This window comes from Panthera leo, chromosome A2, assembly GCF_018350215.1.
Source record: "Panthera leo isolate Ple1 chromosome A2, P.leo_Ple1_pat1.1, whole genome shotgun sequence".
Lineage (NCBI taxonomy): Eukaryota > Metazoa > Chordata > Mammalia > Carnivora > Felidae > Panthera > Panthera leo.
Genome location: NC_056680.1, coordinates 152,117,095 through 152,131,388, shown reverse-complemented (window position 1 = coordinate 152,131,388; position 14,294 = coordinate 152,117,095). Strand labels below are relative to the sequence as shown.

The following is a 14,294-nucleotide window of genomic DNA, read 5'->3' as shown; positions in this document are numbered from 1 at the left end:
TTCTAATGATAGATTTGTAGATTCAAGTATATATGGGGACTTATTATGTAATAAAGAGGGCATTTCATGTTGTTCGGAAGAGGATAGAGATTAATTGTTGGTCCAATGTGATGCTTTTAATAACAGTATTTTTTTGTATTACTAGGGTAAGTCCCCCTTGTCAAAATTCTTCTTCAGAATTTTCGAAATTATTTTCTGAGTACTATTTTTCTAGAACAGCTTTGAAGTCACTTTATTAAGATCTTCTCCTAATTTCCCTCCAAAATCTAGGAGAGTTTAATTGGGATGGTGTTGGGGCACCTGGGTGGCTCAGTCAGTTAAACGTCTGACTTCAGCTCAGGTCATGATCCCGCGGTTTGTGAGTTCAAACCCTGTGTCAGACTCTGTGCTGACAGCCCAGAGCCTGGAGCCTGCTTCGGATTCTGTGTCTCCCTCTCTCTCTTTGCCCCTCCCCTCTTCCCGCTCTGTCCCTCATTCTCTCAAAAATAAATAAACATTTTTTAAAAGTTTAATTGGCATGGTGTTGAAATTATTAGTTAATACGTAAAGAGAATTGATACCTTTATAGTATTAAAAATTCTTGTTTTGATAAAAGTATATGTTCCCACTATTCAAGTCTTTTTATATTCCTCAGCAACATTAAAAAACAAAAAACAAAAAACAAAATAGAAAAGACTCTTACCAGAAGACTGAATTTCCTGAGGGGAAAGTTCTCATATGTTTTTTATCTCTATTCTTTGTTCTCTTTATTTTTATTTTTATTTATTATTTATTATTTTTTTTTGAGAGAGAGAGAGAGAGCGAGCGAGCGAGCGCACATGCACATGAGCAAGGGTAAGGCAGAGAAAGTGTGAGAGAGAATCTCAAGCAGGCTCCGTGCTGGGCACAGAGCCTGATGCAGGGCTGGATCTCACAACCCTGAGATCATGACCTGAGCTGAAATCAAGAGTTGGACCCTTAACCAACTGAGCCACACAGGCACCCTTTTTTCTCTTTACACACACACACACACACATACACACACACACACACACACACACACACACACATTTTTTATTTGATACTTAGAGAAAATCCCTATGAGGTAGGCAAATATTATTACTTTTATTTGTCAAATTAAGAAACTGACCTCAGAAGGGGGACCTGAGTGGCTCAGTTGGTTGGGTGGCTGACTTTGGCTCAGGTAGTGATTTCACAGCTCGTGAGTTCCAGCCCTGTGTCAGGCTCTGTGCTGATGGCTTGGAGCCTGGAGCCTTCTTCAGATTCTGTGTCTCTCTCTCTGCCCCTCCCTGCTCAAACTCTGTCTCTCTCCCTCTTTCAAAAATAAATAAACTTTAAAAAAAAAAAGAAACTGACCTCAGAAAAGAAAAGTGAAGAATCCAAGATTCTAAGGTGAGCATAGTTGGCTCTTGAACAACACAAGGGTTAGGGGCACTGTGGAGTTAAAAATCTATGGGTAACTTTTGACTCCTCAAAAACTTTACTAATAGCCTGTTATTGACCAGAGGCCTTACTGATAACATAACCAGTTGATTAACATAGATTTTGTATGTAATATGTATTATATACTGTGTTCTTTCAATAAAGTAAGCTAGAGAAAATAAAATGTAATTAAGAAAATCATAAGGAAGAGATGGAGTGCCTGGGTGGCTCAGTTAGTTGAGTGTCCAACTCTTGAATTCCCCTCAGGTCATGATCCCCAGAGTTGTGGGATCGAGCCCCGCATCAGTCTCTGCACTGAGCATGGAACCTGCTTGAAATTCTCTTTTTCCCTCTGCTCTCTCCCCTGCTGTCTCTAAAAAAAAAAAAAAAAAGTCATAAGGAAACATTTATACATACATTTATACACACATTTATAGTACTGTTCTGTATTTATTAAAAACAAATCTACATTTAAGTGGGCCTGTGTGGTTCAGATCCACATTGTTCAAGCGTCAACTGTAATCTTTTTTTTTTTCCAGGCAAGGCTTTTTAAAAGTTTTAATTCTAGTATAATTAATGTACAGTGTTGTGTTACTTTTAGATATACAGTATAGTGACTCAACAATTTTATACATTGCTCGTTTCTCATCATGATAAGTGCACTCTTAATTTCCTTCACCTATTTCACCCATCTCCCCACAAACCACCCCTCTGGTAACCATCAGTTCTCTATAATTAAGAATCCATTATTTTGTCTCTTTTTGTCTTTGTTCATTTGTTTTGTTTCTTAAATGCCACATATGAGTGAAGTCATGTGATACTGTCTTTCTCTGACTTGTTCCTCTATACCCTCTAGATGTACCCATGTCATTGCAAATGGGAAGATTCACTCTTTTTGATGGCTGAGTATTATTCCACTGTACTTATACACCACCTTTTCCTTATCCATTCATCTATGGATGGACACTTGGGTTGCTTCTATAATTTGGCTTTTGTAAACAATGCAACAGTAAACATAAGGGTGCACATATCTTTTCAAATTAGCGTTTTGGTATTCTTTGCGTAAAGACCTAGTGATGTGATTGCTGAATCATGTGGTAATTCTATTTTTAATTTTTTGAGGAATCTTAATACTGTTTTCTATAGTGACTGCACCAGTTTGCATTCCCACTAACAGTGCGAGAGGGTTCGCTTTTCTCCATATTCTCACCAACACTTGTTGTTTCTTGTAGTTTTTAAAAAATGTTTATTTTGAGAGAGAGAGTGAGTGCCTGCACATTTGTGAGTGGGGAAGGGGCAGAGAGATAGGGAGAGAGAGAGAGAGAGAGAGAGAGAGAGAGAGAGAATCCCAAGATACAGAGCTTGATCCAAAGACTGTGAGATCATGACCTGAGCTGAAACCAAGAGTTGGACACTTAACATACTGAGCCACCCAGGCTCACAAGAAACACGTGTTTTTGATGTTACTCAAAATTAACTATAGTGAGGATATATCTCATTGTGGTTTTGATTTGCATTTCCTTGATGGTGAGTGATGTTGAGCATCTTTTCTTGTGTCTGTTGGCCATCTGGATGTCTTCTTTGAAGAAATGTCTGTTCATGTATTCTGTTGTTTTTTAAATTGGATTTTTTAGGTTTTGTTTTTTTTTTTTTTTTTTTTTTTTTGGTGTTGAGTTGCATAAATGGTTTATGTATTTTGGATACTAACACCTTATTGGATATGTCATTTGTGAATATCTTCTCCCATTCAGTAGGTTGTCTTTTAGTTTTGTTGATTGTTTCCTTCGCTGTGCAGATGTTTTGTATTTTGATGAGGTCCCAAAGTTTGTATTTGCTTTTGTTTCCCTTGCCTCAGAAGACATGTCTTGAAAAATGCTGCTATGTCACCGTCAGAGAAATTATTGCCTGTGCTCTCTTCTAGGACTTTTATGGTTTCAGGTCTCACAGTTAGGTCTTTAATCCATTTTGAGCTTATTTTTGTATATGGTGTAAGAAAGTAGTCCAGTTTCATTGTTTTGTATGTAGCTGTTCATTTTTCCCAGCAGCATTTGTTGAAGAGACTGCCTTTTTCCCATTGCATACTCTTGCCTCCTTTGTTGAAGATTAATTGGAACATACAATTGTGAGTTTATTTCTGGGCTCTCTATTCTGTTTCATTGATCTTTGTGTCTGTTTTTGTGCCAGCACCATACTGTTTTGATTACTATAGCTTTGTAGAACATCTTGAAATCTGGGATTGTGATGCCTCTGGTTTTGTTCCTCCTTTTCAAGTTTGGTTTGACTGTTCAGGAGTTTCTTGTGGTCCCATACAAATTTTAGTATTATTTGTTCTAGTTCTTTGAAAAACGTTGTCGATATTTTGGTAGGGATTGTAGTAAATCTGTAGATTGCTTTTGGTAATATGGACATTTTCACAATATTTTTTCTCCCGATGCATGAGCATGGAATATTTTTCCATTTGTGTGTGTCATCATTTTGAAGCATAAAGTTCAGTGGCATTAAGTACATTCAGGATTTTGTCGTCATCCTGAACAGATACTCTATGAGGTGATAACTCCTCACGCCTATCTACCCCAAACTTCTGGTAACTTCTGCTTTCTGATTCTAGGAATTTGCCTATTCTCTATTTCATATAAGGGGAATTATACAATATTGTGTCTGGCATATTTCACATTGCGGCCTGAAACAGGTGTTCATTAATGTTCATCTCGCTGTGGGGTTTCCTTTGACTCATTGTAAGCCTCTGCACAACCAAGAATGATCGGCTGCCAATCCCATTGGTTCTTCTAAAACGGTGGCTTTTACTCTAGTCTCTTTCTTTCACACAGCTACCTCCTTGCCCCATGCTCCGTGATTTCATCTAGCACAACACTGTCAGACAAATTGTCTTTAAACGTCAATACCACCCCTGCTGCGCAGGAGCCTTCAGTGCCTCCCACCTCCGCCCCTCACAGTCCCTGACTATGAGTGAAGTCCAGAATCCTCATCCCAGCATTTAAGGCTTCCTGTGACCTTTATCAATCAGCCTTTGCATCCTTAGATCCATGGCTAAGCGCAGACTTGAATAGGAGGAGGAAAGACAGAATACAAGGATGCTGGACATATGACAGAGCAAAAGGCATCACCAGAGAGGTGGGGAATGACACAAAGCAGGGACACCAGTGATATGGAGAAAAGTTGTGGGTTCTTACCAGGGCTGGCATGGCGGTTGGAGAGCCTATTCTTTTGTTTTTTACTCTCCCAGCTTTATTGAGATGTAATTGTATAAGCTTAAGGTGCACAGTGTATTGATTTGGTACGCTTATATATCTCAAAATGTTAGCTGCCATAGAGTTAGTGAACACTTCTGTCATATCACGTAATTACCCTTTGTTTTTCTGTGGTAAGAGCATTTAAGAGCTACTCTCTTAACAAGTGTCAAATATATTACACAGTATTGTTACTGTACTAAATTACTAAATTGGAGAGACTCAATTCCCATAACAACTACGCTCCCTCCTCCACCCCTCTCTGGTCTCCATCTTCTCTCCACATTCCATATCCTCCCCACCCCTGCCTCTTACATCCTTCTCCTTTTTCCCTCTTCCTTTTCTTCTTCCTCCTGCTTTCCTTCTCTCGCCTTCAGCGTGCAGCTTCCATCCACATGCCCATCAGAGGTTCTGGTCCATCTCCGCCATTGTCTCTTGTGCGAGGCCCCTGGATACAGAGCTACAAGTCATTGACCCTGCCTTCAAGTCTCTTACACTCTGCTTGGTGAGATGAGGCTCACACAGCAAAGAATCACCCACAGAACAGTCAGATGTTAGAACCAGGTGAGTGGCATAGGCAACATCGTATAGGATTGGAGCAGAGAGGTGACCAGGAGCCAGGGCAGTCGAGCCCCCTTGAGGGGATCGCTGTGGCAAAAGTCAAACCCTGAAAGGAGAGGCAGCCTCAGGGGACGAAAGAGGAGGAATGGTGTGAGTCAAGACCAGAGGCAGGAATGTGCAGTGGATTTGGTCACGCCAGCTGTCGTCAGAATGCCATGCGGAGGAGGCTGGACGAGATGGTATGGGCAGACCAGCCTGTGCAGCTTCACGGCACAGACACGGAGATGAAAAGCTCCGGGCACTGGCTAAGGAAGAGCCACACCACAGATGAGATGAGTGAGTCCACCAATTTGGCTTGTAGTCAAAGGTTCATGGCCAAATAATTTATGTGAATGCAACTTGTAATTCATTATGATTCACTGCAGACTCAGCATTCTGAATCTCTGGTTACACTCGGGAAGTTGAGGGGACCATAGTCACACATAAACTCAAGGGGGCATGTCAGAAAGGTAGATGGGCAAGAGTCAGGACTAGTACTTAGAAGACCTGGATAGCAGGCTGGCTCTGCTGCCCACCAGCTCTGTGACCCGGGGCAAGTCACTTACCCTTTCTGGGCCACATTTTCTGTATTGGAAAAATGGAAGGCTAGGACTAGTTCAGAGGTTTTCCAATGATAAGTAGCCAGAGCCCCAACATGTAAAGCAGATGAAAGAGGACTGTCAGTCGCTCCCCTGTTTCCACAGTGACCTCTAGGAGCTGAGCCTAAAAGTCACTGGAACAGCAGTGTCCCTGGCTGGCTCTTGATCTAGGGGTTGTAAGCTGGAACCCCATGGTGGGCATGGAGATTACTTTTTTAAAAAGTCCCTGGAGCAAGCTCCTTCAAACTGGAACTTTCTGTGACAACAAAATCCAGGATGCCTGGTTTACTGCTGGTCTCGCCAGAGGGGACCTGTAATTTCAGGTCTATTCGTGAGAAAAGAATAGTTGGTTTTCAACAGAGCACGCTTTGAAGCATTCCTAGCTTTATTTATTTATTTTTTTTAATATGAAATTTATTGTCAAATTGGTTTCCATACAACACCCAGTGCTCATCCCAACAGTCACCCTCCTCAATACCTATCACCCACCCTCCCCTCCCTCCCACCGTCCATCAACCCTCAGTTTGTTCTCAGTTTTTAAGAGTCTCTTATGATTTGGCTCCCTCCCTCTCTAACTTTTCTTTCCCTTCCCCTCCCCCATGGGTTTCTGTTAAGTTTCTCAGGATCCACATAGGAGTGAAAACATATGGTATCTTTCTCTGTAAGACTTATTTCACTTAGCATAACACTCTCCTAGCTTTAAATAACAATCCACCACTGCCCAATCATATATAACCCATCTTTGTTTATTTTTATTCAAAATATTTAATTAGCACTGACTATGGATAAGACTTCTGCGAATCACCCTAAAGACACAAAAAGAAATCAGACATTCTATCCTTTTTCGACATGTATGCCAGTTTTTCCTTACACAATTCTCTTGCTATGAAAAATAATGCTATTTTTCATTTCACTATGAAGTTTAAAAGAATCTTCCACCAGGGGTACCTGAGTGGCTCTGCGGGTTTAGCGTTTGACTCTTGGTTTCTGCTCAGGTCATGATCTCAGAGTTTCATGAGTTCAAGACCCATGTAAGGCTCTGCACTGGCAGCATGGAGCCTGCTTGGGATTCTCTCTTTCTCTCTCTCTCTCTCTGCCCCTTTCCTGCTCACTCTCCACTCTCTCAAAATAAACAAACATATAAAAAAAGAATCTCCAATCAGCTTTACAATTATACTTTTCATGTATCCTATTTTCCATGCTCAGCTCCACCATTCACCGGCACTGGTGAGAAGAGGAAGAGAAAAAGGGTTAGAGTCTTCAATTCAATGGGTTGGTCCTTGCCAGTGATAATAAAAAGCACGCAGAGGTGCCTGGGTGGCTCAGTTCACTAAGTGTCTGACTTCAGCTTGGGTCACGATCTCACCATTCATGAGTTTGAGCCCCACAGCAGGCTCTGTGCTGACAGCTCAGAGCGTGGAGCCTGCTTTGGATTCTATGTCTCCCTCTCTCTCTACCCCTCCCCCACTGTGCTCTGTTGCTCTCTCTCTCTCTCAAAAATAAATAAACATTTGTAGAAGTTCAAAAAGAACTTAAAAAAAGCATGCAAAGACTGGCTGAGATGAACGTGCAGAAGCAATGATCTGTGGGCCTGGTGAGTGCACTCCTGGGAGTTGAGTGGTTCTCTCGCTCCACCACATTCCCAAGCTGTTCTTATTTTCTGTTCTCCAAAATGCTAGAGAAAGCTTTGCCAGTCCTTAAGCCACTAAATCTAATCTCCCTGTCCCTTTTCACTACCCCAGGAAAAAAGAGGAAGATTTGCAGACCTATTGGATGCTAAATATTTACGGACCACATTACAGATCTGGGTCATATGGTAAGAGTGTAATTATTTCAAAATGACTTCTCAATAAACACAAAGCTGACTTAAGTAAATCCACTCTGTGCCACTGGACAGAAAAACCACAGGCTGACTCCAGCAATGTCTTATCTTTCCACCACCACCACCACCAAACCAATAAGTAAATGAACCAATTTTTTTTTAAAGGAGAAAGAAATTGTCCATGACCAGTGTTTTATTTTTCATATGAGCTCACGTTCTAAACTTTTGTAGTCTGGGTTTTTTCCTCACCACATGATGGAAAGGGATCCTTTGGAGTCACCAATAATCAAATTCAATGGAATAGGCTATGGCAGTTTTCTTTGTACTTCACATCTCTGTAGCCATAACCTTGGGTCCAGAAAGATTTTCTAAACAAGATACAAAAAGTGCTACTACATTAACTTAGAAGCTCTGTGCCGTGAGATATGAACAATCTGAAAAGTAGGTCACCAACTGGGTGAAAAAATTTCTAAAATATGTACCAAATAAATCCATATACATATTATAAATATCTCAAAAATTACAAGACTGGACAAGAAAAAGATATACAACCCAGTAGAGAAATGTTACCCTCTATCGCAACAAGAGACTTGAATAGGCATTTGACCAAAATTGTATTAAATAAACATATGAAAATATGCTCAACCTGAAAGTCACCAGGGAAATGCAAATTAAAACCAATGACACTGTTACATATCCACTGGAATGGCTAAAATTGAACAGATTGACTACACCAAGTGTTAGGAAGAATATAAAGTGGAGTCACACGCTGTTGACTGAAGTTCAAGTTAAAACCACTTTGGGCAACCGTCTAGAGGTATTTATCACAGTTGAAAATATGCACAGCCTACAGCTCGGTAAGTCCACGCATATGTTTCCACCTAGCGGAAATGCATACATATGTTTACCACAATATATTTTTACATGAATGTCCATAGCATTATTTTATTTGTCACAGCCCCAAACTCTAAACAGCCCACAATTCCATTAACAGTATAATGGATAAATAGTGTTACATTCATAAACTGGAAAACTATGCAGTAATGGAAAGGAGATAACTAGTTATCTCCATTCAACATCGCTGAATCTTACAAATGTCATAACGAGCAAAAGAAGCCAGACACACAGGTACGTATTATGCAATTCCATTTATATAAATAGAGAAAGCAGACAAAACTAATCTATAGTGTTTCAATCCAGAAAAGTGGTTGTCTGTCTATCTGCTTTTACCGGATGTAATAATTAATAGGTTTGTATGTCACCTCCTAAGATGTTAAGTTTTAAAATATTCTTAATATTTGGAAATTGAACTCAAGCTACTTGAATAACAAGGGAGAGTATTATAATTACTTGTGGGGTGTTTTTTGATATTTCATTGTGAGAATTTGCAAATGCACACAAAAGTACAGGATACTGTGATGACCTGAAACTGACCCGTCACCCAGATCTGACAGTCATTGATAGTCACTCATTATTGCTTCAGCTGTTTTCCTGTGCTGACATATTTTCAAGAAAGCCCAGGCTTCAAGACATTTCAACCCCAGATACTTTAAGACTCTCAATTACTTGAGGGCCTTTTCTTAGATGACTCCAATTCTGCAATCAACCGATGACAGAGATGAACAGTCATCTGATTAAGATCAGCCAATACCCAGAACATTTGTGATTTCCCCTGGTTTTCCCTATATGTGTCTTTTACAGCTGACTTTTGCAACAATTTCTGTAAAACTGAGAGGAGCAAAAGGGGAGTTTCTGAGAGGCTGATACTATTCCTTTTCCTGACTTTGATACATGAACTTTTATATAACTCTATATCTCAACAAAAATATTAATTAAAGAATAGACAGAATAAAGACAGGAAGAAAACATAAAGCAAAAGCAAAACCCTTCTGTTCTCCTCTCATGGCCTGCTAAAGACACTTGGGGATAGGCAGGATTCTAAAGATGAACCCCAAGATTACCAGCTTCCATTGATTTAATCACACACTAATTTGGGTGCTCATGTGAAAGGACTACATAGATGTAAATAAGGTTATGGGCCTTAAAATAGGGAGAGTATCCTGAATTAAGCAAGTGAGCCCAATCCAATCACTTGAGTTTTATTTATTTATTTATTTTTAAAATTTATATCCAAGTTAGTTAGCATTTAGTGGAATAATGATTTCAGGACTAGAATCCAGTGATTCATCCCCTACATATAACACCCAGTGCTCATCCCAACAAGTGTCTTCCTTAATGCCCCTTGCCCATTTAGCCCACCCCCGACCCCCAACCCCTCTAGCAACCCTCAGTGTGTTCTCTATAGTTAAGAGTCTCTTATGTTTTGTCCCCCTCCATTGTATTATTTTTGCTTTCCTTATGTTCATCTGTTTTATATCTTAAATTGCACATATAGGTGAAGTCATATGATACGTGTCTTTTCTCTAATTTCGCTTAGCACAATACCCTCTAGTTCAATCCATGTTGTTGCAAATGGCAAATGGCAAGATTTCATTCTTTTCGATTGTTGAGTAATATTCCAGTGTGTGTGTGTGTGTGTGTGTGTGTGTGTGTGTGTGTGTATGACATCTTTATTCATCCGTTGATGAACATTTGGGCTCTTTCCATACTTTAGCTATTGTTGATAGCACTGCTATAAACATTAGGGTGTATGTGCCCCTTTGAAACAGCACACCTGTATCATTTGGATAAATACCCAGTAGTGCAATTCCTGGGTCACAGGGTAGTTCTATTTTTAATTTTTTGAGGAACCTCCATACTGTTTTCCAGAGTGGCTGTACCAGTTTGCATTCCCACCAGCAGTGTAAAAGGGTTCCTATTTTTCTGCATCTTCGCCAATATCTCTTGCTGCCTGAGTTGTTAATTTTAGCCATTCTGACTGGTGTGAGGTGGTATCGCATTGTGGTTTTTATTTTATTTCCCTGATAATGAGTGATGTTGAGCATTTTTTCATGTGTCTATTTGCCATCTGGATGTCTTCTTTGGAAAATGTCTATTGATGTCTTTTGCCTATTTCTTCACTGGATTGTTTGTGTTTTGGGTGTTGAGTTTGATAAGCTCTTTATAGATTTTGGATACTAACCCTTTATCTAATATACCATTTGCAAATATCTTCTCCTAGTCTGTTGGTTGCCTTTTAGTTTTACTGATTGTTTCCTTCACTGTACAGAGCTTTTTATCTTGATGAAGTCTCTATAGCTTATTTTTGCTTTTGTTTCCCTTGCCTCTGAAGACATGTTGAGTAAGAAGTTGCTGCGGCTGAGGTCAAAATTGCTGTGGCTGAAACCTGCTTTCTCCTCTAGGATATTGATGGCTTCCTGTCTTACAGTTAGGTCTTTCATCTGTTTTGAGTTTATTTTTGTGTGTGGTGTAAGAAAGTGGTCCATGTTCAATCTTCTGCATGTCACTGTCCAATTTTCCCAGCCTCATTTGCTGAAGAGACTGTCTTTATTCCGTTGGATATTCTTTCCTGCTTTGTCAAAGATTAGTTGGCCATATGTTTGTGGGTCCATTTCTGGGTTCTCTATTCTGTTCCATTGGTCTGAGTGTCTGTTTTTGTTCCAGTACCATACTGCCTTGATGATTACAGCTTTCTTTTTTTTTTTTTTTTTTTTAACGTTTATTTATTTTTGAGACAGAGAGAGGACAGAGTATGAACGGGGGAGGGTCAGAGAGAGGGAGACACAGAATCGGAAGCAGGCTCCAGGCTCTGAGCCGTCAGCACAGAGCCCAACGCGGGGCTCGAACCCACAGACCGCGAGATCATGACCTGAGCCGAAGTCGGCCGCTTAACCGACTGAGCCACCCAGGCGCCCCGATGATTACAGCTTTCTAATATATCTTAAAGTCTGGAATTGTGATGCCTCCAGTTTCAGTTTTCTTTTTCAGGATTGCTTTGGCTATTTGGGATCTTTTCTGGTTCCATGCAAATTTTAGACTTGTTTGTTCTAGTACTGTGAAAGATGATGGTGTTATTTTGATAGGATTGCATTGAATATGTAGATTGCTTTGGGTAGTATCAGCATTTTAACAACATTTGTTCTTCTAATCCATGAGCACGGAATGTTTTCCATTTTTTTGTGTGTCTTCTTCAATTTCTTTCATAAGCTTTCTATAGTTTTCAGTGTATAGATTTTTCACCTCTTTGGTTAGGTTTGTTCCTAAGTATTTTATTGGTTTTGGTGCAATTGTAAATGGGATCGATTCCTTGATTTCCCTTTCTTCTACATTATGGGTGCATTGAAATGCAACTGATTTCTGTGCATTGATTTTTATATCCTTCAACTTTGCTGAATTCATAGATCAGTTCTAGCAGTTTTATTGTGGAATCTTTTGTTTTCCATATAGAACATCATGTTGTCTGCAAAGACTAAAAGTTTGACATCCTCCTTGGCTGATTTGGATGCCTTTTATTCCTTTGTGTTGTCTGATTGCTGAGGCTAAGACTTCCAATACTATGTTGAATAACAGTGGTGAGAGTAGACATCCCTGTCGTGATCCTGACCATAGTGGAAAAGCTCTCAGTTTCTCCCCATTGAGGATGATATTAGCAGTGGATCTTTCGTATATGACTTTTATGATCTTGAGGAATGTTCCTTATATCCCTACTTTCTTGAGGGTTTTTAATCAAGAAAGGATGCTGTATTTTGTCAAATGCTTTCTCTGCATCTATTGAGAGGATCATGTGGTTCTGGCCCTTTCTTTTATTAATGTGATGTATCACGTTGATTGATTTGTGGATAGTGAACCAGCTCTGCCTCCCAGGTATAAATCCCACTTACAATAGTGAATAATGCTTTTAATGTATTGTTGGATCTGGTTGGCTAGTATCTTGTTGAGGATTTTTGCATCCATGTTCATCAGAGAAATTGGTCTGTAGTTCTTTATAGTGGGGTCTTTGTCTGGTTTTGGAATCAAGGTAATGCTGGCCTGATAGAATGAGTTTGGAAGTTTTCCTTCCATTTCTATTTTTGGGAACAACTTGAAAAGAATAGGTGTTAACTCTTCTTTAAATATTTGATAGAATTCCCCTGGAAGGCCATCCAGCCCCAGACTCTTGTTTTTTGGGAGATTTTGAATTACTAATTCAGTTTCTTTAGTGGTTATGGGTCTGTTCAAATTTTCTATTTCTTCCTATTTCAGTTTTGGTAGTTTATATGTTTCTAGATATTTGTGCATTTTTTCCAGGTTGCCTAGTTTATTGGCATATAGTTGCTCATGATATTCTCTTATTATTGTTTGTATTTCTGTAGTGTTGATTGTGAGCTTTCCTCTTTCATTCTTGATTTTATTTATTTGGGTCCTTTCCTTTTTCTTTTTGATCACACTGGCTAGGGGTTTATCAATTTTGTTAATTCTTTCAAAGAACCAGCTCCTAGTTTCATTGATCTGTTCTACTTGTTTTTTGGTTTCCATAGCATTGATTTCCTTGCTATTCTTTATTACTCCCTGTCTCCTCTGGTTTTGGGTTTTATTTGCTGTTCTTTTGCCAGTTTTTAAGGTATAAGATTAGGTTGGGCATCCGAGACCTTTCTTCCTTCCTTCGGAAGGCCAGGATTGCTATATACTTCCCTCTTATGACCGCCTTTGCTGTGTTCCAGAGGTTTTTGACTGTAGTAGTATCATTTTCATTGGCTTCCATGTGCTTTTTAATTTCCTATTTAACTTCTTGGTTAGACCATTCATTCTTTAGTAGGATGTTCTCTAATCTCCAAGTATTTGTTGTCTTTCCAAATTTTTTCTTGTGGTTGATTTTGAGTTTCATAGCATTGTGGTCTGAAAATATGTACAGTGTGATCTCAATCTTATTGTGATTGTACTTATTGAAGGCTGATTTGTGTTCCAGTATGTGATCTATTCTGGAGAATGTTCCATGTGCACTTGAGAAGAATGTATATTCAGCTGCTTTAGGATGAAATGTTCTGAATATATCTGTTAAGACCACCTGGTCCAGTGTGTCATTCAAAGCCATTGTTTCTTGTTGATTTTCTGCTTAGATGATCTGTCCATTGCTGTAAGTGGCGAGTTGAAGTCCCATACTATTATGGTATTGTTGCCAATTCTTTATATTTGTAAATAATTGATTTCTGTTTTTGGGTGTTTCACATTGGGGGCATAAATATTTACAATTTTTAGATCTTCTTGGTGGATAGACCCCTTAATTATGAAATAATGTCCTTCGTCTCTTGTTACAGTCTTTATTTTAAATTATAAATTGTCTGATATAAGTATGGCTACTCTGGCTTTCTTTTGGTGACCATTAGCATAATAGATATTTCTCCATACCCTTACTTTCGGTATGAAGTCATCTTTAGGTCTAAAATGGGTCTCTTGTAAACAAGATATAGATGGATCTTGTTTTCTTATTGATTCTGTTACCTTATGTCTTTTGATTGGAGCATTTAGTCCATTGACATTTAGAATGAGTACTGAAAGATATGAATTTATTGCCATTGTGTTGACTGTAGAGTTGTAGTTTCTGGTCATGTTCTCTGGTCCTTTCTAGTCTTTGTTGCTTTTGGTCTTTTTTGTTTCACTTCATCTTTTCTCCTCTCAAAGAGTTCTCCTTAAAATTTCTTGGAGTGCTGGTGTAGTGGTCATGGA

At 39.2% G+C, this 14,294-nt stretch overlaps 1 protein-coding gene across 1 annotated transcript in view; it reads left to right on the top strand.

The window, feature by feature from the left end:
• Nucleotides 1–14,294, top strand: part of SVOPL (SVOP like) — a 63,576-nt gene that overhangs the window by 21,094 nt on the left and 28,188 nt on the right. The window contains exon 8 of the mRNA XM_042927644.1: nucleotides 7,612–7,685. Coding sequence (XP_042783578.1) covers nucleotides 7,612–7,685 — 74 coding nt within the window. The remainder of the gene's footprint in view (nucleotides 1–7,611; nucleotides 7,686–14,294) is intronic.